At 33.4% G+C, this 27,995-nt stretch overlaps 1 protein-coding gene and 1 long non-coding RNA gene across 6 annotated transcripts; one reads left to right on the top strand and one right to left on the bottom strand.

Moving 5' to 3' along the window:
• Positions 1 to 151: 151 nt before the first annotated feature.
• LOC148605939 (uncharacterized) lies at positions 152 to 27,995 on the bottom strand. Of its 5 annotated transcripts, none has more exons than XM_088547724.1 (2): positions 27,166 to 27,995; positions 152 to 4,698 (listed from the first exon to the last, which is right to left on the bottom strand). In XM_088547724.1, the coding sequence occupies exons 1-2, from the start codon at positions 27,541 to 27,543 to the stop codon at positions 3,256 to 3,258; spliced, it is 1,821 nt and encodes a 606-aa protein (XP_088403850.1). In that variant the 5' UTR covers positions 27,544 to 27,995; the 3' UTR covers positions 152 to 3,255. The 5 variants fall into 5 exon arrangements, with proteins under 5 accessions (XP_088403850.1, XP_088403853.1, XP_088403854.1 ...); XM_088547727.1 differs by lacking the exon at positions 27,166 to 27,995 and adding an exon at positions 17,628 to 18,220; XM_088547728.1 differs by lacking the exon at positions 27,166 to 27,995 and adding an exon at positions 13,484 to 13,661.
• On the top strand, positions 12,775 to 17,252 carry LOC148605940 (uncharacterized). Its single transcript, XR_015915769.1, has 3 exons — positions 12,775 to 12,866; positions 13,721 to 13,789; positions 15,468 to 17,252. It is a non-coding gene; the product is annotated as an uncharacterized LOC148605940 (long non-coding RNA).

Below are 27,995 nucleotides of genomic sequence, written 5' to 3'. Positions count from 1 at the left end.
ATGCAATCGACACTACTCGGTCATTTCCGCTACGCATTATCTTAACATTCGCATATTAAGATTTTTGTTTATGTATTCTTGTATGTCAGAAATAAAATAAAATAAATAAATAACGATTAATCCCTTTAAATAAAACAGTAAAATTTGGAAATACAGACTGTAACATATTTATTTGCGTCTCATTTTGGCATACATGGAATAGTAGAAAATGACAGTATCAAAACACAGATATAAAGTAACATTCAACATTTGACAAAATTACACATGCGGACAGTCTTGCCATCAAAGAACAGTAAGATCACAGATAGTCTTTTTGTACATGCAAACAAATCGTGCGCATTTTGAATCTCTTACATAATTAATACTCCCTTCAAATGCACCTGCCTATCGACATAAATATTATAGTTTCATTTGACTTGTCTCGACTCAAGCGGGTCTTTGACTCGAGGGAGTTAACAAACTGTAAGCTACCGCTTCATTGTTATATACATGTACATATTAACTCTTTACAAGTCGATAAATAGAAAAAAAAAGAAAAGTTTAGGCCTGGAACCAAAGACAGAAATCACACGACCTCATTTAGACACGTATCCCACAAGTTCAGGTACTATAGGTAAACAAAAATTTACCTTATCCCTCTTACTGATCAACCATCTAATTTTATAGGGGAAATAAAAAAAGAATGAACTTTGATAACGGTTGAAAAATCTAGACAATCCCGCCCGCTCAGTATTAAAACCTACCCTTAATGGAAATTAGTATAGTACACAGGAAACAGCTTCGCAGGTTTGTAATGAGTAGTGCTCATACCTTTGATTTTTCACATTCTGTATAGCAGAGTCTATAAGCCAGCGGAGTGATATTAGCGATTACAGGTTTGCATAGGAGATTGAAATATAGGGTTAGTAGTCATTTCAACTGATAAATAGTCGGAAATAAAATTACAAGAGAATAGGCATACGAAATACAAGAACCAACCCGTTCTATAAATGCATCAAAAGGTTTCTCCCATGCAATGAAGCGGAAGTAAACAGAGATAAATTGAGAATGCGTAAACCACCAGGTGACAGGACTAAAGTTTGTAAACACAATCATCGATTGTTTGGCTTTTGTGAAATCTTTGGTTTCTGTAATATAATCACATGTTAGCCTACATGTATGTATGCAATATTCTCAAAAAAGTTATGATTTTGAATTTTTATAAAATAGATTTTATATCGATGGTTTGATGTTAAAAAGAACTACACGTAGAAACTATTGTTTAACTTAGATTCTGCTTATCATATGCCAAAGGAGTTATATAAATCAGGAGGTCATTTTATGTAAACAAGTCACGCTCTAACTGCAGTAAATCTATTTGTACAAAAGATTGTACAAGTCATAACTATCAATTTTCTCATTCGCACTTTTGGTGAATCAAGACATAAAAAGAACCTAAACCATTATTAACCCTTTGTAATCACGAGCAGAAACAATAACAAGAGCTCTTTACGAAAATGTATTCTTAACTTTTGGTTCGCTTTTAGGCCTTCTTGCATGCCCCCTAATTAAATTCTCTTAAAACAGGGGTGGGGTATTTTTCTTTCTTTGCATCTCGTATCACTTTCGAGTACTCGTACGATATGATCGAAATGCATACCATGCATTACCTTTTCTTGAACCCATTTTCCACTTTCATTAAAGAGGGTATCAATTTGTTTCCCTGTTAACGACTATCAACGTCTCCAAGGAGGTTGCTTGAATAACACATGACCCACTCGCACAAGGTTGGTATTAATAGATTTTCTGGAGATAAAATTTCATTTTGAAATAATAATATGTTTAGCTTTGAGTGCGGTTTCAATAACAGAAGTAGTACGGAGTGGCATTCTGCCATTTCAGTGTTCGTCCGATTAAGAACCAGGCAGTAAATCAGGAAATATCAAATGAATCCACAGCACGTTTGAATGGAATATATTTTTAGCGGGGAAAGATCCAGACACTTTGAAAAGGAGGGGTGCCAATCGTGGTACCTCAGAAAAAGAGGGTGCTACATGTAGGATATTGTTTGCCAATTTTTGTCAATTTTACATGTGAAAATGACAATTTTTCCAACAAGCAGAAGGGGTGCCAACCGACTGCATCCTCCTCTGGATCCGCCACTGTTTAAGTCGTGCTTGCGAGGTTGTCGATGAGCATGCGTTACGTGTACTTCCGGGGGTATGGTTCGGAGTAGAACAACAGAATCTTCCTCGTGGAAGTATAAATTAGGCTTACACAGAGATTACCCTGCCGCCTACACATTTTGTTCTATTAAAACAACACAATGAAAGAGAGGAATTATTTAACATTAAAAGCCAATTAGACTATTTTAAGTATTATTTCCAAATGAATATTAGCTTGTGATAGTTCCTTTACAAATTGTTTCTAAATATACCTTTTGATTAAAAAAATATATGCGCTGCATGTTAATAATTTGTGTGAAACGTTTATGTTCATTCTTCTTTTGTCTTACTGACAACTGCCTGACTTTCTGACGAATTAGTATTTAAATCCCCAGTTACTATACGATATACAAGCATGTGACTCTATGGAGTAGTTTAAACTTATACTATAGCATGTTGGCTATTGATGCTTTTAAAACGTCGGTGTATAGTTAAGAATTCAATGTAAGAATGTTAAAATATATTTAGTATTCATGCAGTCAATGTTCGACTATTGAACTGAAACTTAGGTTTTAACATTAATCATCGTTAAGTATGAAGTGATATCTCTTGTATCGTAAGAAACCAAACATTCGTGTAGCTTTTGTGTATATACAAAATGTATATGATGGAACTTAGAAAAATAACAAAATTATATGAAACTTGTTGCATTTTAAAGACATAACTCTTTGTTCCTAAACGCGTGCAATTTCAACAAAATATTAACTTTGGCATGCATGGTAAATGCAATAGAACCTAAATTTAAGTAAAAAAAAAATGGAATACATGCAGCATTTGCTTCCATTTCCTTATCCATTTGATTTGCACGAGAAAGTTACTTTGAAAAAAATTCTTCAGTTTCCATTATCACAGAGCATTTATATAACATTTAGCGAGCAATTACAATTTACACGTTCAAAACAAATAACAAGTACATGCATACCCAAAATTTAAACTGACACAAAGTTTTCCTGCTTTCACAACAACTCTTGTATTTTCTTGCAAAATGCGTCATGGACTGGTTAACATGTTGGTGCTACAGATAACAAGTGAATCTGAACGGAAGCGGGAATTAATCCCCCTTCTGGGTACCGACCTTCCGTTTTCTGTTTTTGATTTTCTCCTTTAGCGAAGGAGCCAGTTTAACAGTTTGAGGTCGGTCAAAAATTTGTTCCACGTTTTCAGGACTAGTTTTGTATGTCTGAATAATCTCCAGTTGTAATAGCTGACCAGAGAGGATATTTACTTCCTGTTCTAAAGTTTCAAGCCCGTCAGAGTACTTACTGAATTCGTTTTTTGCAGCACCAAAGGATTTTTGACTGTTTTCAACTTTTTCAGTCAACAATGACTTAACCTGGTCTTTTTCGACTTTTTTATCCTGAACATCGGATAACTCTCGTTCAATTGCTAGTAATAGTTGTTCGAGCTCACGAACTTGCTTCAACAGCTTTTGACGCTTGATTTGAAGACTGTAATTCTTTTTTGTTTGCGTCAAAGTCAATTTAAGGAAGTCCGCCATGCTAGCTTTTTGTTCTTTCTCTTCAAATTTACTCTTTTTAACATGTTCAAAACCAGCAATCTGTTCTTCCAACTGGTTAAGCTCGGCTTCTATCGATTGTAACTTTTCCTTATTGTTTTGTAATAATATTTGCGTAGATTTTACAGCTTTTTCTATTTTCTTTTGTTTTTCTTTCTGATTCTTTAAATCCTCAACCCTCTTTTTTGCAATGCTGCGAGTTTTACGGATATAGTCATTCACTTCATACATGTATTCCTCATCACGATTTAGCCATTTTCTAGAAATATCACATAGATTACTCAATTTATTTCCTAGATCAGGAATAAGTCTAAGAATCGGAAAAGCTTTCAAATCGCACGAAACAAGCAATTTTTCTGAAAACTCCGTGTCTGTGAATAAGTCCTGATGTAACCCACTATCCAAACTCTTCAGTAAAAGTCTAAGGTTTGTTAATTCCCTTTCTAATTCCGTGACGTAACCGGAAATGTCTATTGTGTAACGATTGGATACTTCCAAATTTATGTCTTCACTGCCGTAACTTATACAACTTTTGTTCAGTCGATTTATAACATTATTTTGGAATTTTTCCACTAAAGCACGGAATCCATCAACAGTGTTTTTCAGATTGTCCCAGAATTCTGTTAGCATAGCTATTTCCCCTTTGTCGACCTCCATCGCTTCCCTGAGTTTATTGATGAGACCAACAAGGCACGTTTCGCTGTCAATAATTTGCAATTTAATATTTTTACGTTTCAATTCGTTATTAGCACTTAGAAGTTTGTCATTCACCTGTTTTAAATAGTCCAATTGTTTTTGCGTCATCGCCTCTCCTTTTACCTCTTCTGAACTGAAAAATGTTTGCTGCAGTGACTTAACTTCCTGTTCTGAATCATGAATTTTATTCCGTAAAAAGTCAAGGCCGTCAAGGTATGCCCTCTGAAGGCCAGCCCTCACTGAGGTCATCTGCTGTTGCTGATGCAGTTTCCCACCTTCGTTCTGGAAATATAAATAACAAAATCGAGTTTTATCATGTATTATATGATTGTTTGAACTTCGCTTATGTTGAACAATACTGTCAGTTCAGCCAGACGCAGTTTTGACAAAACGAAAATTTCCACGTTGTGCAAATTTATAAACCAATAATATTTACCGGAATATTGACAGTTCAACGATGAAAATGCACTCAAATTAATTCATTCGGTTGTCGAAAAACGATATAATGTTTTTAGTCTAAAACTAATGTCTGAGGCCCATCCGAGACGCCAAGGTTTAAACGGACACTTTCGCATTTTCGAAAGTGTATGACAATTCGACCCAAATTGATTTGGGTCCGATTCATAATGAAGTAAAGTTGGTTCCCATGAAGTAATTTTCCAATAAATCCATGACGATGAAGAGAAAAGCAATCATAGGAAGACTGTCTTGTCATGAACTGACTACAAAAATCCCTACATTATCTGATTGGAGTCCTTCGATTTTCTCTTATGATAGATTAAATTGATATGGGCCATTCCTTCTAGCAACTCGTGCTAGATCAAATTCATATTGAACGCAACCTACATAAAAAACTTTATTTATTATTGAAGCATTATAATAGCCTTGATGATGTTACTTTAAGCGACGGAGATTAAAACAGGACATGATATTTCATGCTGAGATACATTCTAATTACACATGACTCTAAGTCGTTAATATGTTTATATGTTTTGATGTTTTTTAATTTGACATATATAAATCCTTCCTTTATCCGCATCTTTGGGTATGTAGGTCGGGTCAGTATTAGGTACATAAAGGTAACTCAATGAAAATTAATGGTCATCTACATTTGCTCTTTTGACCTACTAAAACTTGACATTGTAAAACGAATTAGTCATTAAAGATTAGTACAATTAAACGTGTACATTTACACATAAGTGTAGTCTAAACATGTAGAAGGCATAAGACCATGTTCAAATTCATAAAACGCGAAAGCACAGTAGACAAGTATTCAAACATTACATATTTACAGAACCTAAACTTAGTGGTGGTAAGTACTTTATTTTTTTACAAGGGGCAAAACGAGGTTTAGATTGATATATAAAAATCTGTCAAAGGCTACTATAAGCTAATAGCATTCTGTACGTTCACAGACTTTCTTTTTGACCGATTCCACGTAACACGTAAGTACCTAAGAAACTTTGTCCTACACATTGACAAGAAAACACGGAGAATTTGTTTGACTTCACCATTTCTAATCAATCAAATTGATTGATTTTATGTAACGAAGTAGTATAAGGGACTTAGTCATGCACCTCTACATGGGAACTTGTTGAAATCCTTAGACAAACACTGAGCATGGTTATCTTAAGTAGAACAAGAGAAATATCTCCACGTTTTGTAAATATTTGGTAAGTTTCTGATATTTATGCTATCCATTATAATGATCAATTGTAACAAGTATATATATAAAACCTTGTACATTTCACATTTGAAAATAAATCGGTGTTTTTTCCCCTACCCGAATTCAACTCCGCAATGTAAACACTCAACAGCGCTGTAAATTTTCTTTAAAATGACGACACCAAATCATGCCTGGTATCAAACAACCACTCTAAAATATGGAAGAAAGATTTACAATCAAGGCTTTCTGTTTTTGTATTGTTCAGCACTAAAAATCGTTCTATTTTCCAATAAAGCATGCCTAAGCATTGTATATATTTCGAGCAATACAAAACGCGCTTAATTGCATGCTCAAACAAATCTTAGCTTACTGAATTCACACGTTTTCAGACATCTATTAGGAAAATTGGTTCTTCTCACGTTCACCGTAAAACCCTCTTAAAAACTCACAATAGCAATGAAGTAGTACAAGTACAAAGTACAGGGTTGAAACACGCTGAAATTCTTCCAAAAAAAGAATCATACAATACGAAAGAACAACGAAAAAATACAGACAAAAAGTTTGTCAAAAATTGACAACTACAGTCTATAGTAGCCCTTCCGTTCTATACACATTTCTGGATCTGAATCTCCTCTTTTAATTGCTTGGATGCAACCTTTTTCCTTTGATCATTATTTATTTAATAAAAAACAAACAAACAATGTACCATTCTATGCCAGAGTCATCAGTCCAGTCAAAATCTAAATTTAACATCAGAGATATCAATTATAGTTCAACAACTTCGTTTGATCTTAAAATATGATCTTAGTAATACTATCTTATTACCTAACATGGAACTTGAAATGGTGACAGTGGCTGATTTGATCTAGAAACCCCTGTGTATGCATAAGTAGCTCCAAATGCGACGGAAACTAAAATGATGTGTTAATAAACTTGAAATCATTGACCCCCCCCTTTAGACAAATAAGTGCCACCCTCATTTCCCGAATTTTAGGATTCCCCAATAGAATGCATGATACCCGACCGCTTTAACGCCCGGTGGCACCCAAATTGAATATTTAGCCCCCCCCTTTTTATACCTCATCATCATCCTCTTCAAAATAGAAGACCTCCTTGTCTGTATCGTGTCCTAACATTATTCCATATGATCAGTGTATTCTATCGGAGTGAATTGTTTATAAGAATGTACCTCATTGTGAGTCTATCTCGTTTTCTCACATTACTATCATATTTGAGAGCATAACATCTACATTCCTCCCGAATTATGTATCAAGAACGAACATGTTATCATTGTTTTATCATCTCTACTTCATCCTACTTGTGAAAATGCATAATATCAAACTATTTATCCCAGCAACACAGTTAGAAAACGAGAACTCGAACAGTCTAATTTCCTTTTATACTTTCCCAACAAACGACTTATCAAATAGTTCACACATATCTGAATAATGCGTACAAAAGTCGGAAATTAAAAATCCATTTTGTTTGGAAATATTGCGAACAAATTAAAACAGTAAAACCGTTTTTGATAACTCCAGTGCGGCCATTTTGTAATAAGTTAATTGTTCGATTTTTTAATTCCACTCGTTTAAGATTCTTAACTCTAACCAAACAAAATAAACGCATAACAATTGGAAGTGTTCAATACACGGCAGGTCACAAAGTTCCCTTTTTCTCAAGGTTTTCCATTCTATTCCTAAATCCGCAAACCAAAAATAGTTTTTACAGGTTGACAGTATTTTGAAATGTGTGAATTGGAGCATTTAGCAACGTGATATTTTGTGATTTAACAGAAAATCCATAATTTTCTTTCATATCGATTAAATGGAAATTTTCCCCTTTTGTTACGATTGTTTAATACCATTTGTAGGTAGGTTATATAGATTTGTTATACGAGTGTGTTTAAGTGGATCAACGTACAATTAACTGAAGAGCACGCGTGCTCTCCAATCTCTCAATTAGAAAAAATCATAGCGAAATATAATCATAAAACGATCCTATCATCTAAGACGGTAACATGGACTTGATCGATCAAGATTATATTTGTTTTGGAAATATAAAAAAAAAAATTATTTTCTTGTATACTTACACGCAAAAATAGACTATTTTATTATTTAGAGTAACAAGTAAAATGAAGTTCTGAGTGAGGGGAGGATCAAACTAAGATTTCTGGTTTTGGGGCACACATAGATTAAAGCCGAGCAAAACAAGTGTTTGGGGAAGAACTTATGAAAAATCTGGATGTAATGCAAACAAATTATTATTCTCAATTTTAAGGGGGGACTCCAGGTCCGCCTTAACGGATTGCTCTTGATTAGCCTGGAGTGAGCGTATACTATCAAGAAAGGAAACTGATAAGGCTAAAAAAATATGTTTGTTTAAGGATACATTGGATAAAGTAGGGTAGATAGGAAGGTAAAATATGTTTTTCTTTTTTTTAATTTATAGACACCTATGAGAGGATTTCTTTACATTAATAGTGATTAACTAAACAAATGACCGTTCAGCAGCATTTCTCGAAAAAATACCATTAAAACGTGGTAGGGTTGGAGGAAAAATATAGGGTAGGTAGAAAATCCTTAAACAGACATTTCTTTCTTGGCCTAATGAACAGGGACACTTCTGTTTCTTTTTATGACCTCAAAATGTAGCTACATGTAAATTGTTCAGTTATATTGAAGTTTAAAAATTGAAAACTGATATTTAAGGATCTGAAATACTATCATGGGGGTTTATAGTGGTAGATCCAGAAATTCTGAAAAGTAGAGCGCTGAATAGCCTAAAGATGTTGGGTGCTGACTGGCCTAAAGAGAGAGTGCTGACTAGCCTAAAGGTGTAGTGCTGATTAGCCTAAAGATGCAGGCATTGACTAGCCTAAATGAGGAGGGACTGACTGGTCTAAATTGGGGTAGGGGGTTTCATGCATACAATGTATACCATGCAAGTTATTCAGACTTATACTGTATAGTTATCGTCTTTTTCTACTAAGCTTAGTGTCGCAAGTGTGTTGTTTAACTTCTACGTTAAATGTGTGTAGTTCACGAATTTTGTTTTAACCACAAAATATATATAGTATGCTTCAAACTGTCAAAATATACATGCAATCAAGTTTATCTATTCATATGAACTTAGGTTTGAAAGACCTTATCAATTAGTCGGCTTCCAAAACATTGCGTGTCAAAACTATGTTCTAGTAGTAGTGCACTAGCTGAAATTCCTTTGATCTGCAAGTTATGCATACCGTAAAAATTAGATAATGTTCATACATGTACATGAACCCTTTGACAACCAATTTCATATTTATGCATGTAAAAAATAACAATTTAAATCTAATCTCTGACATGAATCAGTAAATGTTTTAAGATGACAATTTAAGTATGTTTGGGGTCATTAAACTAGAAATAGTTTCGGATTTCCTACAGTCGAATTTAAATTTCATTTGTAACAAAGGAATTTTGATACTTAATGCGAAAAAAATCGATCTGCAGACTCATAATGTATTTTCATATGAAAAGTGTATAAATGTTAAAATTCTATCATTTATTTTTGTACTAAAAGACCTAGACCGATGACAAAAAATGGGGAGGTAAAATATCGACGTATTAAAAAGGGGATTACAAGTAATTTAATTATGAGTTCACTTCGTTTAAATTCCAGTCATGACTGACATTCATCGCTATGTATTTAGCAAAAGAGGATTAGAAAAAATTAAAGGCATCAGTGTGACGGGGGAAGTAATTACACGTAATATCTTTAAAAACTTATAAGGCGAAATTGTTTATTGTATATGGTTTAAATTCGTTTTCTCGAAATTGTGTAATATTTAGTTAACGTACATGGATAAAAGCTTAATCCTAAATCTGACACACTGACACACTTTTGTAGTACATGTCCACCTTAAATTAAGAGTTATGCAGGGAAAGACGCACAAACGTTATGTTTACATGACTGTCCATATGTAATAAATAATAGGAACATATCATGACTTAAAGTATTGAGTTATTTCATATCTCAATGTAAAATATCCCATTGTTAAATTATAGCTCCAACTGTATCAGTTAGTTATTCAAGCAGGATATGAAAGGCCAAAGTTCGGAACTTGAAATCAATGACGAAGCTGTTCTAATCGTATATGTATAGTGCTACAAATGTATGTATATGTGTATGTAGACTCCGTCAACTATATCCAGTATAGGGCTTACTAAGTATCGTGCAGTATTTTAGGATGTAGCAACGATAAACTGTGGTACTGAATGAAATTCATGAGCTATCTATCCATAAACGCATCAAATATCATTATGTTTTTTTAATATCCGGACGTTAATATGGATCATATTGATCAAACTCAAACACGACTTGCTGGGATATACGGTACATTGATTAAAACACCCCTTTTTTCTTAGATATCCAGTAGATGTCCGCCTACGAATCGTGTAAAATATGAATTAAATCATTCATTGGACAACAAAAGGTGACATATATATTGTTGATGTTGATGAAGTTTTTAAGTATTTTATTTATGGAATGCTTTTTCTTAAAATTGTATCTGGTAAAATATATTAGGGTGTATCTTGAAAAGAATTGGTTGACAAGGTAGCATATACATGTATCTCCCCTTAAAAGAAAACTTTAATGGATAGCCCTGATGTTTTCCAAAGTAAGGAGAAATATTATATGAAAATATGGGAAACTTCCTAACTTTTAAGAATTTTAAACATTATTTTATACATGCATGTAGAAGAATGGATATTTCAATCCACGAATAACTCACTGCATGATTCTCAAAAAGACTGATAAAATAGATACATGTACGAAAAATTATCGTTGATTCGATACCGTATCCAGATTTTAACCCATAATTTGCCGAAATTTGATACAAATGTTCATAAACATGAAAACAGTGTCACCATAATGGTATTAAAACGATTCTTTTAAGACTTTTTATTTGCCACGTCTTGTATATAACGTAATTTATAACATAAATTCCATTAAACCCCAACGTGACAATTTGTAAAGATTCTTCCGAAGATATAACGCAGCTAAGAGCAAATTGCAGAAATCACTTTGAAACATAATAGCTTCCATTACGAAAAAAAACTTATTATAATTGAAGAAATTCAAGGGTACAGAGAACAAATCGATTCTATATTAACGGAAATCAAATCAATGTTGAATTCAAGCGATGGCCTTTGCTTCTTAAGAAAAAAACGCTAGAGACCGTCGCTACAAATAGACAATGAACACAACTTACATCATTTTCTGCATTTTCCTTCGGAGTTTCCCTGAGTTTTTTTCTTACTACACTATTTGCCTTTGGTCTTCTCGCCCCTAGAGTAAGTGCCCCTTTTTGTCCCGAATTTCTTGTCAAACTCGGGAACATTGGTTGGTACATTGACATTTTCACTCTTTTTATCCCTAGTTCACAATTATATTAATTTTAAAAAGTTAACACAAATTGACGGTAAAAAACGAGACTAGTCCTTATCTCCTTTTGAAATGTCATGTCCATATCTTAGAAAGTCACAAATAACTATTGCGAATTTCACCCATCTTAGCCTATATCACCGCGCAGATTTCTCCAAGTAAACATTTGTCTAATCACTCAAAGTCCAATATCAATATTTGAGATTTGTGCTAAATATTTCCTTGTTTTCCAAACGTTAAATTTTTCAGAAGAAATCCATTTCCTTTTCTTATTTACAAGATTTCGCCCTTTTAATTGAGAGCGTTTTGTTTACACTGACTTAATATTGACATGCACTTCATCGGAGGTCGCTAAGGATTCCTAATCATTTCCTCCTTATATCCAAAATATTTGATCAAAGACTGAATAGTGTAAACAAGACATTTCTTCAAGCCAGAACACATCACTGATAACTCCAGCTATTAATAAAAGGTCATAAAAACTTCAAGCAATCAACGTTCGCAATATTCATAAAAGACCGTGAAAGATGTGTTAAATCGTTTTTCCAAAATTCGAACACACGCAGAATTAATTTCGACCCATCCGGATTTTCAACACCAAGAAAATATAGAATTCATCAAAACCTGGTGTGAGACCAAAATAAACTGACTTAATGCTTAACATCAATATTGTATCCAGAGCACCTCAATTCAACCTTAGAATCGCATTGTGTAGCTTTAAAATCCTACCAACCGGAAAGATCCGAAAGAAGACATTTACATATATATTTTATAAAGAGGTTCCATTGTCAAATTGAGGAGGATATAAAAGAATAGTTAAAAGACTTTAATCTTCTCATGGTTAATATATAAACAAGACGGGCATAGAATTGTGACCACCTTTGTTGTCAAAGTTTGCAATACGTATCAGGTAGATATCAAAGAAAAGATAAAAATAAATTTAATTCAAGACTGTTAAATTGGACAAAGGTGTGTTCAATTTTGAATGTGTCAGATTTATCTACAAAAGGTGAATTCAATCGAAAATCGGGCAAAACAGCAGTTCAAGGACAGGGAAGTGTAATGAACGAAATCATTTGTTATTTCATTTGTTTTAAACGCTTACATGGAACAAAGTATTTTAACCTTCGTAGTCAACTTATGGAGAATAAGCTATTTTACATATACAAACAGGGGGTCAAAAATTTCAGCTTAAAGGATGTAAATAGATTTAAAGCCAAGCGAAGCGAGGCAAGATAATTTGTAAACAGTTTTCGTGCTAATTTTTTTTTCTCCCAATTTCAGGTTACAGTGTACAGCAGGACCACCCCCTTGTCAAACTGCGCATGACAAACATAAAGAAGACCTAAAGACGTAAATGGTGAGAGCGGTTGTTGTGCATTGCCCCATCAATAGACAAGTATAAGTCAAAGTTGCATCAGGTTTTAGATGAGTAATCAAGGGAACCAAGGTTATAGCGGTAATCAAAAGAGTGTAATCCAGGGACAAAGACCATACACGGAAAACAGACATACACAACAAAGAACATAGAGTAACTAAAATCTACATACAAAGTAACAAAAGCAAATGAGCAACTCGGACTCTACTAAAAACTGGGAGAATGGACCAGGTGCACCGGTAGGGTAAGTGGATATAATATAATTGAAAAAAAAAACATTATCTCTCTGAATTCCAGCTTGCAACTAAAAATAAGGCTATAATAATTGCGCTTACAGCATAACAACTATGTTTTATCTCAATCTTCGCAACCGACTAATAAACAATACGTACAAAAGTCATGTATTATATCACAGGTCTAGTAAATGAAATGTCACTGCTGAAAGAAAATAAACCCGGTTTAATTATTTAAAGATTATTTAATTAAATTTTTTGAAATTTGCATGTAATTGAAAACATAACAAAATTAATTCGAAATTATTTTTTTTTATCTGGTAATATATCAAATTATTTTAAATTCCATACACTTGAAATACTTACAATATTGACTGTGAACGCAGCATTTCGTTTTCCTACAGAAAACGTTTCGGGAAATCCCCTCGAGATGACGGCCATCTTTTGGTAAAAATGTCAAAATGGCTAAAATACATGCATATGTGTACCCTCTCGACTTCTAAATTTACAATCAATACCCAAGAGCATATTGCAACCGAAGACTTTAAAAGACCTTTCTATTATATTAGTTTTGACTCAAACCGGAACAATTCTAATTTGTAGCCGGATCTAAGGATATGTCCTTGACTACATCAACTTGTTCCATGAAAACAAAACAAACAACAACAAATAGTAAGTTATATTTAAAGATATTTCCTCATTTTTTTTCAAGATTTTAAACTATTTTAATAACCAGACCAGTTCGACTCTGCCTCTATGATGGCCATGTTTAACTATAGATTTAAATATTATTGTTAATATTCGACTAATTGAAAGTCTGTTTAAAATGCAAGAAGTGGGAAAAATGAATTCCACCTTATGCTCATCAATTGTATTGATACGCTACATGTCTTCGAACCAGAATGGGGATTAGATGTATGCATCATGAGCTAACGAAACCCAAGTCAAAACGAAAGGGAGCAAGGGAGGGACAACAAAATCGAAAGTTGCATGCGACTTCTTATATCCTCACCCGTATTCTCTCTTTTTGAACGTCTCCCCGACGGAGCATGAAATAAATCTGAGACTGACATAAAAATCACATAGTCCATTAAACATACATTTTCGAAAAAATATTTTAGATCTTAATGTTAGTGTTTTTATAAAGAATAAGTAAATCTATTTCATTTTCTGTTCCGAATGTACCGTATTTAATCATCTTACTTTATAAACAGCTTGAGATCCCCACACAACGAAACTCTATTCATTATACAGGCTTGAACGTTGATCCCACGATCTCTGAACTCTTTTTTCCATTTAACATAACTTATCCTTACAGAATTATAGATGTCGTAAAATGTACAAACAGAAATAAAACACGACTTACTCGGACTTTTTTTCAATTAAAAAAATGAGCCGAATCCTAAGAAAATATTCTTGTCTACATTTATTTTTCAATCTCTCCTGTAAACAAAAAAAAACCAAACAAACAAACAAACAAACATCAACACATACAGACTTTTTTTTTAAAGATATGTCATCATTTTTCAATTTTTTAAACTACATGTATGTCAATAAGTAGGCATCGTTGTATCTGCTTCAGTAATTACCATTTAACTGTAGTCGCAATCAAAAGGATTAAATTACTAATGCTCATAATTTTCGGTTAATTGAAAGTCTTTTAAAATTGAGGCATTTAAGTGTGAAATTCATCCACACCCTGTATGGGTGCAGTAAAAACGAGATTGGATGGGTAAATGCAGTGAGTTACCATTTTAGATCTTATCAAAGCCGTGTACACCTAATTACATGTACATTTTGGTCACACTTAAGTTAATTGAAATTATTTATGGAAATGGGAATATTAAATAATATGCAAAATGTATAAACAATTTAGGCGGTAAAGATTTTGGTTATAAAAACTTTAACTGTGCATTTTTTGGTTCTCTTTAAAATACAACAATTAGCCTTTTCAAGCTATTATAAATAAATGTATCGGACAAGGTTAGGATAAAAATTCAGTTATATCAAGTATTCAAAAACTAGAATTTAAGTCAAACTTTATCTCTCCTTGTTATTACGACAAAAAAGGCGGATTGGTTTAAAACATGTGTACATTGTGTCACAACAATCACGCATTGTAATCTTATCTGTCTTCACATGCAAGCAGCGCATCTTGGACTTTCTCTTTTCACAAAGATGCTTTTATTACATTCATGGGCGTAAACATTAATATTTGCTTTCAGTGTGAACCTATGTTCTCAGTCTTCACAGGCTACTGTTATATTCGTTTATCGGTGTATGCAAAATAAATATATTAACGCAAGCATAGAAAGGGAATATTATATGTTAGGTCTAACATTTTTTGTAGGCCACCCTTTAATTTACAGAATATTGGAACACGTTCAAGATTAACGATACAATCATGCGAAGTTTTGTGTTCAACATCTAATAGAGGATGTATTTTTTATAGTAAACAAAATAAATCATAAAATAACATGAAACATTGAGGTTTACAGGAAGTAAATAATAAATCTACTGTGCACATGCAGAAATGTCAGAACCCACGTGATTTAGACCGACCATCTTCGAGTTGTCGAGTAGTTGCAGACGACATCGCGATGATTATAATGCCATTTGATTTGACCCTAACTAGAGTCAGGAGCGACGTTTTGCATCTTGATAAATAAAAAAGAAGAAAAAATGGTCTCGATTTAAATATTTTTTCGACATTTGATCAGGCGCATCTTACATTTGGTTTTGTTCTCATACACATTTTGTTTACGTCCAAATTAACTTTCAATGTACAGGTCTAGATTGTGTGTCCCGTTCTCGTACAGGTGATATTGGAAATGTTCAGAACAATCTCCATCGCAGACCTATAACCGCCTCCTGATTCACCTTGTATTACTCCGCTAACTTTGTAGGTTTCTGCTCTAGGAAAAAAACACATGGCTGGAGCATTACTTATGAAAAATCCGCGAAGTTGTTTCCGTCGCACTATACTATTTGCATAAAGAGGCAGGAAATAGTACTGATGGGGGTAGAGGTGTAAAGCTTTGAAACAGCGAATATACCCTCTGCACGGGATATTGCCGTCTCATATCAAAATCTTTCATCTAAATTTGATTAAAATAGCGGAGATATATATATTGAATGTGTAACAACAAAGAAAGAATACAACCATTTCAAGATCTTCTATTCAAAACATTCTGTCATTTCACAACGCATTGAGTGAAATTACAACAGTGCCATATTTATAAAAATGGACCTAAGACCGAACCATCACTTCGAAGCGACAAAACGCCGAAAAGAACCATTATGAGCGTATTATTTTGAAATTCAATCACTCTAGCACATGAAGTGAAATGAATTTAATGAATTCAATTTTAACCATTATGACTTTAAAATGCTCATTCATTGCTCGTCATATCAATTAAAAAATATTTTACATAAAATATGAACATTTATGTTAGATCTCTTCATATCATATCTCAATAGTATTTCTGAAGTATATTCAATCGACAGCAACTAGAAACTGAGACTACTGAATGATGAATAAGTATTATCATTTAAAAAGTTATTTTCTGCTACATAGATTCAGCGCTGATTAAAAATTTTCGTCATTCAAATTTTGTTGATGAAAATAGCTTCTAAATATGTTTTTATTCGAATGCAGCCAAGTAAGCTGAAACGAAATTTGATTAAAAAGTTCACTTGAACTCAATCAATACATGGAACTCGATTGTGGGCTTATGCAGCTTCTAGTAGAGCATGAGAAATCTGCATCCACAAAATGCACAGGACTTTCAAGTATATCGCCCAGTTCATAAGTACATGTAACAATACCTAAAGTTAAAAAAGAAACAATCGGAAAAGATAACACACAAAGAACAAACCGTGAAGCACTAAAATATTCACACAGAAAAACTAACAACATACAAATTCTATTGAAAACGGGTGGCATTCAGGTGTTAAAGCAGGATAAGCAGTTTCTGTTGTTAATAAGGCACCCGCCCTGCTGCTTGTCCTAGGACACTCAAAATGGCTCTCCTCATTTTCTGAACTGGTTTTTGAATGTTAAAATTGTAATACTCTTCATTGTATGCCACGTGCGCTTGGAACCGGAAGTTATTATCAAAATAAACAAATGCATCATTGTTTTTTGTGCTTTATTTATATATTTTTCTCCTTCTTAAGCCAATATTTCTTGGAAGTTCATGGGAAGTTTTGACTATCATTTACTGATAGTCTGAAATATTACTGAAATATGAAGTACTGAAATATGTTCCGGCTGAAACAATCTATTGAAGAATCAACATGTTTTTCTTTGTCTTTCTAAATTTCTTTAATATTATTTTTCTAGTTCTTAGTAAATTATATGATCTATTATAACATGCATATTCATACTTTTTTTTTTATTTAATTATTCAATAATAGATTTCCTTTAATGATTTCCTTTCATTAACCATTTAAATTAGTTTCGGAGAGGGAAAAACGTGATGTTTTTGCACGAAAAATAATACTGTACCTTTGACTTCCTAAGAGACACAACCGGGACCGGAGCCGGGTACCTCTTAAGTTCTGCTTCTATCCTTAACAAATCCATCAAGGAAGCTAACGAAATGAATGGATAAAGTCTTTACTTTCCTTTTAAATATGAATGTTTTCCAATCAAACGGAAGTATAAATTATTCAACTGAATTGAAATATCAGATGTCTTTACCCTTTGTCCAATTTTCACTGTCCATTCTTTATTTCTACGAATCCAAAATAAATCGATGTGTAATTGTACTGTTGTCCAATTCAATGTGTGAAATGACACGCAAAAATCCAGCCTGTGGTCAGGCGTCTTTGTTATTCACGCAGTTTCGCACATTTTTCCAATGCTAAAACATTTGTTCTTTAATAACAACCACATTGACAACTCAACGCGTCTATTAATTTCTTTTCTCCAATTCCGCTGGACATTTTAGTACACAATACATACATTTTAATATCTCTATTTTCTAATTAAGTCTGAGTTATTAGATAAACTCTTATTTAGTTTTACCCCAGCTGGATTCTTTGGAGCATCGAATTCATTTTCCCAAAAGCTTGGCAACTTGTTTGCTTTGATGATGGCAAATAAAATGATATAAACACGATAAGATTAATCGTACCAAAGAATTTGATCAAATTAAAATCCAACCATGATTAGATTAAAATTATTGATGCTTCGTTCTATTATTATTCTAAACACATAATATTCTATGTACAATAGAATTGTATCGCATTTTTTAATCAAACCATTTGTTTGATATTCTTTTATATTAATTCTGTATAAGTCCCATTAATAAGATGACATTAAAGTGTGTATAGAATTGCTCCGTCATTGTTTTGTTTACCTAATCACATCTAATTTTATTCTGTCATATAAAAGAACGGAACGAACCTTAAGCATTAACATAAATGTGTAATCATATGTACATATATTCCTTGGTACATTTGAGCATGTTTAAGTGTTACATTTAATCGTCATATTACTTATTAGGTCGACTAAACGATTTATAATAGTTTTGGAAGGAGACGTTAGCTTAGTTACATGTACATTGTATACGTTTAAAAAATTCCAGAGCTTTGAAATTCCAGTGATAGATTACTGAAATGTCTTAGTAACATGCCACTTAAAACATAATTATGCATAAAGCTCGAGTACTGAACTAGACACAAAAGCCGTTCATGTACGCAAAACCCTGCTACATGTAAAAAAAAGCATTATGACAACTTTATTCTGGAATGGCACTATATAGTTCATGAAAATGAGGTTAAATAATATAAACTATTCTAATTTCCAACAACCAAATTCCTGGACTAATTCCATGCAAGATATGACTTGGAATTTCCATCAGAGACAACCTGGAACCGTGCATGCAATCTATATTCATCATTTTACCAGTCAATATACACACGTATGTATATCACGGCATGACACCCAAGTGACATGACAACCCAACAAATTACTGCCAAATCAATACGATGGGGATCAAGGTATCTGCTAATACGACACACCTGTCATTCAAATAATCCCAAAAGCTTACTGATCTTTCAGAAGAAATTCTTTCCGACTGGATGACGATTGGTAACCTAGGAGAACCAACTAAGGATGAAAAATTTTGACAATAGATAAATAGTATACAGACAAATTGGAGTTCTCGTTTACTCGATACATGTGTTGACACAATCTAATGGACAATTTGGCCTGTGTCAATATTTTGTTGTGTTTTAATTTTAAAGTTTGCAAATAAACTACCCACAGGCATATAAATATATATATAAATGTATATCGTTACACACATTTCATTCCAGGGAGGTTATAGTTCAGTGTTTTGAAAATATCGTAATTAATTGTTGAGAAGTTCATACGCTCTTTGTACAAAAAATTTCTGCATTCAGACCTCCGTCTGAAATTTCCATAACGTCTAATACCTACTTAATTCGAGACTGACTTTCAAAATAACAAAATTGTGTGATATTATGTACAATGTATAATTTTATTTTAATTTGTTTCTTCGAAGCTGAAGTGTGTCTGGTTGCACCAATCGTATCACTATATATATAAATAAGTGTCGCAATTCTATCAAAACTCACTGGCCCCGTGCAGGTCCGGGTATTAAAAGAATAGGCCTGCAGCAGCGCTAAGCTTGTCGTAAAAGGCGACTAAATAGTTCTCAGAACCCTAGCCGGGGGCCAGGGCGCTCTGCCCACAGAGCAACTGGGATGTGTGCCCCAGGTGGTGGAATGGGGTACCCCTGGCGTGTTACATGCTGGGGTTGTCAGGCTATAATACGGAAAACCTGACCGCAAACCGTAGTGGTGCACCGTGTTGGGAAAGTTGCCACGTTTCTTGCACGTTAAAGAACCCTACTGTGGTATTCTCCCGGAGTAGGAACCATAGGGTTCCGCCACAGGAGGCTAAATTGCCCGACCCTACCCATCTCTCCCTATTTCCAGTGGCAATCATAATTTGTCGACCCCATTGTCCTTGTGTCCCATCCCTTTTTCATTTCATCATCATTTCATGTTCATTTTATCATCAATTTCATGTTCATCGTCTGAATATAGCTGAAATACTGCTGCTCGGACGTTAAACCCCAACAAAAAAACAATCAAAACTCACTGCAAATATAGCTAATACGATGTATTCATGTATGAGGATAATTATAAATATTTTCTAGAAAATACATTGTTTCGTCCATTGTGCTGTAACGTACCGCCAGACTATTAGACTTATAAAATCAAACCAATTCAATTCAATTCTAGAGCACTTTAGAAAATGGGTCCAAGAATGAGTTGCATGGAACCCATCCTCTTGTTTCTTGATAGAGGCACGGGACAGAGCAAATAGTACATATATGAAAAAAAAGTAACTATTATTTTTATATACATGTATACACTTTTGTACGTATCGACTTCAAAGACAAGGTAAGATCACAAAAGAAAGTCATACATGTTCAAAACGTAAAAAGCACTAATTCGTGTTAGACATTGAAACTACAAATACAGTCTTGTAAAAGATTATCACTATTTGAACGGAAAATCCTTCTTTTATTCGTTGGTTAGTATCCAATTGATTCCGGAATAATAGTACAAACGTCATATCCTGATTCCAATCTGATTAGCAATTTATTGTACACGTAGCCACTTCAATGGTTTGGTAAATAGAGTCAACAAGAAAAGTGATAGCAGTTTGATAAAATATCGAACAAACATAGATTTGGAATAAAAGCAAATATTTTGACAGAAACGAGCTTGTAATGCCTATCGACAGTAATGATAACGATTTTAATTGAAAATATTCCAATTATATGGTGACCTTTTAATACATGACGAAGAAATTTAAGATTGCGATATATATACGGGTCTTAGTAAATTCATTACATGTACGCATAAAACTCTCCATGCAATTAAAAAAATAATGTTGGAATATAATGACGATACGAAATAATACCAACTCCTAAAGACGAATAAAAAATCAAATACCTAAAAAAAAAACAGACTGAAAAGCGCCTATTAAACAGTTAACATAAACCAAATATGCATAATTTTTTCTTCAGATCCGCTAAAAGACGCACGCCAATAAACACCGTAACTTCATCTAGATCCCATTATAGTATGACGTCTCTACATTCAATGTAATAAAGTTATAATAATAAGTATTAACTTTAAAAAAAACCTAGTACATAAACGACGTCAAGTTTATCATACAAATGTAAGATTGGATGCGTTAACATGAATCTGATTCAAATCAATTGAACGGCATAATTCTCAAAAGTACAAATCTAATAGGCGTTAAAGCTCATGCTGGTATCCTTCTATATATTGTATGACATTAGGAAAACTACAGTTTTGCATGTTTATCGAGAAAGCCACCCTTAGCAAATAACAAGTTTTTTTCTGGCAAATTTGTAAACGAATCGTCCAGTAGAATGATTCTTGAAAGGCCGCTCCAAAACAAATTAAGTAGTACTTTTGGGGATAAATCACATATTAGATACATAACTTGCATGACTTTTGCTAATATTCTTGATTTTACCCACGTGTAACTAGAAAATGTTTTGGCTAAGATCCCGCTTATTTGTTAAACATATAACAAGTTCTTTTTTTCCAAAAGACGCGTATATATTTTTTATTTATATTCGGGATGATTTCTTCCAAAATACAATTACCATTCCAATCAAAGCACAGGATACTTAGGATACTTAGGATACTTTACACATTGTATAACATTATAGTTACATGTATTTCTTAGTTGTTATGTTAGTAATTTGCTCGTTCACATTGCAATATCTACAAAATGAAATTAGAGACTGAAGTCTACAAAGTCGCTAATCTTCAAATATTCTATATAATATGCTCTTTCAACATCTAGGCGAATTCAATGCTCCAGACTTTTTGTATCGCGCTAGAATTCTAACAAATAGGCTTCTGGAACAGGGTTATGTTGCTACTAGATTGAAGTCATCACTACAAAAATTTTATGGTCGTCATCTTGAACTCGTGGATCGTAACGGTGTATCCATCTGCGCCAATAAAACTGATTGTTCAACGTGCCATAGTTTTCCTTTCCTCCTTAGTCTACCTCGGACTTGACTTTTTATGAGCAACTCTACGGGTTTTTCTAGAAAAGCAGAGGATGCTTACTCTACCAGTGCACCTGGTCCATGTTCCCAGTTTTAGTGGAGTCCGAGTTGCTTATTTGCTTTTGTTACTTTGTATGTATGATTGTAGTTACTTTATGTTATTCGTTGTGTATGTCTGTTTTCCATGCCTCCTTTTTAACCCTGGATTACATTCTTATGATTACCGCTATAAACTTGGTTCCATTGATTACTCTATGGTTACCGCTATTATTACTATATATTATTTTTAATTTCTCATTTGACCTTGTGTTGTAAAGTTTTATACGCACCGACTTTAAATAAAGCTTTTGAACTTTGAACTTTGTAGTGTAACGCTACAGTTCGTCAATCGGCTAAAATCAGCAAACTTGTACAAAATGTACGAACTCAGGCGAAGTTGCGATCTGCTCTAATATCGGATGACTTCGTAACCGTGATTACCCAAATGTTTCTCAATCTAATAAAAACTCGGAGACAAGGCATTTCTCAGCTATATTACAGAAAGTTCAATGATAACCGACCATTTTATCTTTTCATGTAAATTTCCAGCTCACGTACAAGTAAAAAACACACGCAGAACGCATGTGTATGGTATTTAATGGATACATTTTGATATCTTGTTAAGCTAGAAATGACGGTTCTATGGCACCTATCTGCAACATAAGACGGTGTAGTAATATACTATTATGCAAATCATCTACGAATGTACAGAAGTGAAATTACGAGTGGAAGAACTCGCTAACAATATTAGCGTCTTAAAAAAGATATAGTGTTGTACAACTTTTATGCGTCCTAATCTCATGCCTTTATGTGCATTGCACCTACAGTCCCAAGCGGAAGGACTTTGTATTTTATGATTCGTTCAAATAGTATAGTCCCAAGCTATCAAACTTTAAGTATCGAACTTGAACGTAAATTGAGCCCAATAAAAAAAACTATTTTTATATGCTAGTAGGTTTATGAACATATAAAGATCGACCCATAGTGTAAATACAATTTTGGTTTAAATATAAATAATATTAATGTAATTAATATAACCTTCTCATAAGACTTCCGTTACCCACAATGCCCGTCAAAAAATGTTTCGGGTAGGCCCAAAACAAATTACTAGGGTAGGTAGTGCATCAGGAAACAGACAGAAATATCACTTTTTTGCCTTACAATTTATCATCCCTCCTGGTATAAGATTATCTGTTCGGTTATTTTGTTACCTGTTTTACCATCATTCAATGTTCTAAAATGATGACTTAAAAAAGACTTAAAAATGTCACACCGAAACCTGGTCGACTGGCAGGTTTTGTTTCCTGTTCTAAAATGATGACGAAAAAGACTTGAAAATGTCACGCCGAAACCGGGTCGACTGGCAGGTTTTGTTTCCTGAAAAACCCTTTCTTGCATATATATTATACAAATGTAAGGGACTAGTTCTGCTGAATTTCTGCAAGCTTGTTTTTACCGACTTGTAAGATCCTTGTTAAGACTGAAGGAAACTTGACAATATGAAAACCACACGGTCATCGTTATTACAAATCTAGTGTTTTTAATATATAAACATACATTTGAACACCATGAATACTGAAGAAATTCTATGTATATCGCATTACTACCACATATGCATACATGTAGATTAAATGTAGTTTAAATGAGTCCAGAAATATAATGTACATGCAGTTTCAATGTTAAAGTAAGAATTTAATGCATTTAGCACTATTAGCAACAAACAGGGCGGAGGCGGACCAAGAAATCTTTAACAGGGACCGACATTGAAATTAAGAAAAGGGACCCAGGCTATCATTTGCCCATTTTTGTCCTACTAGGGCACTTGCACTGAATAAATTTGTCCAACAAATGGGTGGTGCCGCTCCTTCTCGGATCGATCCGCCACTGGTTCAGAAAACATTATTCTTAATGTGTACACTCGATGGATTTCCATCGAAATAATAGATGTTTTATAAAACATTAATTCCGCTCTTTGTTTCGAAAAAGTACAACTGATATTGACATAGGAAATATCATTTGTGAATGTTAGTGCAATTAGTCAAAGCGATTTAAATTTCGAGATCACACAAAATTATCTAAAAGATCACACCAAATGCCAACGATGATACAATTGTATTGATATGCGCGGTAAAAACGACCATAAATTACGTAACTCTGTGATAAACTAAGAATTTTACAAGTACAATGAAACCTGCCAAAACCGTAACCTGTAAAAAAAAAAAAAAAAAAAAACTCTCGAAAACCTGTCTACCCAAGAGATTTTTTTTTTTTTTAATCCCTTCATTCATGTTAGCAATCGGAACACCTCAGCCTTTCTAGTAACACAAAAGAAAAAAAACCTCGGAGGCACTAGACGGACAGATCTGTCCGGATTTTGACCGATCTGGTTACGATTATAGTTAAACTGGTTGCATTTTTTACCATTCCTTTTTTTCTTAGCTCCTCGTTTCGCGCCAAAATTCTTGGAAGAGTTCTTGTTTTTTATTTCTAGTGCTATCCAACTTTTTTTTTCACGTCACTTGGTGTATAGAACTACTTTGATTCGCGTGTGACTAAAATTCCGGCAATTTTTTCATGAAGAAATTCTCCTTTCTGCATCCGAGGTTATTTTTAGTGTTGCGGAAATGGCCGAGAAGTTCCGATTGTCATGTTAGTTTAAATGTTTTTTGAACCAGAGTAAACCAAAGACCTGATAAGCTGAACAAATACTTAAGTTAAAAATGATTCGATTTAGACAGGTTTTACTGTTACAGTGCATAAGAAATTGCACATCAATAGTTCGTCACTTTAAGACACCGACACATCTAGTAAAATATTCATTGTAATCATAGAGTTATTGATTCATGACAACCTAATCTTTAAAGCATGAAAAATACATTTTCTTTCAAATTCAGAAAAATTTAAATGTCAAACGATATTGCATTCGATAATTGATATAGTATGAAAGGAGAAAACTGTAATATTTGTCCCAAAGGCTACTAAATGTTTGAAATTTAAGTAGCAATAAAGCTATCATACTTTTCCAAGGTAGTCAATATTGATAAAATTATCAAAACAAACATACATGACATATTATAGAATTGATTGCTTTGAGTTTAAATTTTTTGCCTTATGTTGTCAATTAAATGTCACGAAAGAGAATATTTTTCGGACTGTTTTGTTGATTAATAAGCGACCTTCAGTCAAGGGGGTCGTTTTGGAAGTACAGATGAGAGTAACCAATCGATTTTTATGGGTGCCAAGGATAATTTTTTTACCGTTTTTTTAACTGAATGTTTTACAAGCTTTGCTTAAAAAATTTGTGAAACTTTGCTTCATACAGTTTTCATGGTGGATTCAAGAGGTACGGGATGGATTAAGACCCCCCTCACCTCTAGAATAAGTTGGTTGTTTATTAATGAAAATTACTGGACATGTCTTGAGCGGGGCATCCTTCTCAGGCTATTAACAGCTCCACGCTTCTAAAATTTCGGAATCCGCTATTGATTTTATTCCCGGGTTTTATTCCAAAGTTGTTGCCATTTCGTCTATATACAACGTCAAATTTGCAAAAAGTTGCTCCCATTTGAAGAAAAAAGTGACTGTTCACGTGCAAACCTTATTAAGTAGCAGTCTCTATAAAAAAATCAGACAAAAGGTGATTCATGCATGTCAAAAACCCACCAAATTTAGTTTTATTTCTTGTTCAGAAACAGTTATGGAACACATAACCAGTCCTAGTTCTTCATTTGGGTGTTGCGCTTTTGAGATAAAATTTATATAGATTGTACATGAAATATGCACTTTTCTAGAGTTATCGTTCTTGATTTGGTTTGATGTGGTTGATTTTAGTGATAGTTTAAAGTGTAGATTTCTCACAAGTACAGATCTAAATATAGAAAAGATCATTGTCCCATAAAATATAGCATATGTAGATCAAAATAGCATCGTTTGTTCCGTGGGTTTTTCTACATCATGAATTTTATATGGGCTGGTAATTAATTACATGTAACAGTTTCTGATTGAAGTGGTCAAGTAGATAAAAAACGTAAATCAACACAGAAAACAAAACATAAAAACCCAACAAAATAAGCAATACCAAAAAACTCTATTGACAAAATAATCCTCTTAAGATAATTGCAAAAACAACAACTTTTTAAATGTGGCGTTTTAATAGCTACAGGTGATACATTCCAGAGAAGTTAAAAGTCGACTTTTAAAGAGAATTTTATATATATACCTTACAATGTTTTTTTTACCACAACTCAAACCATTACAATTAAAGAAAAAAGCACAAAGTTTTTAAATATCCTTTTGTGTTGATATTTTGTTTTCTTTCATATTTTTTCGTAAGTTTTGTTATGTGCGTGTAATTGTCTCTAAATTGTCTGTTTTTTTTAATTATTCATCAGAATTAACCAATAACGTATTACTGTGATCGTGGTACTATATATATACTTGTACAATGTACATGTTGATTATCTTTGCCCGTTTAAGAGTTTAGAGAAAACAAATTACCTTTAGTATCTTCCTGAGAATTTACAAAAAGGGAATTGCAGCACCCACCTCACATTAAAATGATTCGCCATGTTTAAACTTAAAATATTTCAAATTGGAATTTTCCTTTGAAAAAATGCTGAGTTTGACCTCAAATCTTCAATTTCACATGATCTGATGATTGGTGGACATTTGAGTTCAGAGAGGATTTGAGGAATCTAAACTTCAGTTTTTTTATTATTAAAACACACCATATTACATATATATATATAACCTTTTAAGATTTCACTAAGTACCTTTAATTCGTGATCGATCTTAAAATTTAAATTGAGGAAGAATTTGAGAAAAAACTTAATGAAGTTGCTTTCGAAACTAAACCCTGCATTAAGAAAACCCTTTACTTCATTTCCAACTTATTTTATAAATTCATACCTTCTTCCGAGGGGACTGCTCTATGCTCTGTTTGTCAGTTTCTATTATCATTTTCTGCGTTTCACATTCTTCATTTTCATTATTATTTTCTTCATATTTCTCCTTTTTAATTCCACCCTCTTCCTTTTCACTTTTACTTCCAACAAAATCGGAACTTAATTTTGAAACTTGCAAATCGACTCCAGAATCTGTTAACTGCGAAGTATTTGCACTTGAGCTCATTATGGCAAGGGTGTTTTTACCCTTTACGTGCATTTTTATTCTTGGTAGTTTCGATGTTTTCGTCGGTGCCTTTTCGGGTCTCGAACGCCGAACTCTCATAGGACGGGCGAAAACTGGCTTACTGCTACTGTATGGCAATGTTTCAGTTTCCAACATCGTGCCAACCCTGTTTAATGACTTTATTAATCGAAATTTATATTACTTCCATTTCGAAAAGACATAACCCCGAGACTGTCCTTTAAAATATTTACGTATGTATTTAGTGAATTTGTCTGCCACATTATAGTCCTTAAAAATGTCGTGTCCATTTTTACAAAAGAATAAAAATGAGTAGTTCCTCCTTAATTATTCACGTACATTTCTTGAGTTTCAGGTTGATCCGAGTCATCACGTCTTATTCGTTTGAATAAATTTGAAATCGATAATCCAGAAGCAATGATACTATAACTTATTGAAAGGAAAAGACACCGACTTTACTAATATGATAACACGTAAGGTGCCCAATTCCTTCCTACGAAAGTCGTCTGCTATCAACGAATCTCGGAAAGATCTCGTTTTCACGAGATCGATAATACTTATCCAGGTAAACATCTAAAGATAGCAATGAT

The sequence above is a fragment of the Perna viridis genome, chromosome 10 (assembly GCF_037379345.1).
Source record: "Perna viridis isolate PV_CMFRI_1.1 ecotype Kerala chromosome 10, ASM3737934v1, whole genome shotgun sequence".
NCBI classification, from domain to species: domain Eukaryota; kingdom Metazoa; phylum Mollusca; class Bivalvia; order Mytilida; family Mytilidae; genus Perna; species Perna viridis.
The sequence above is the reverse complement of the archived record's forward strand: the minus strand, read 5'-3'. Positions and strand labels throughout refer to the sequence as shown.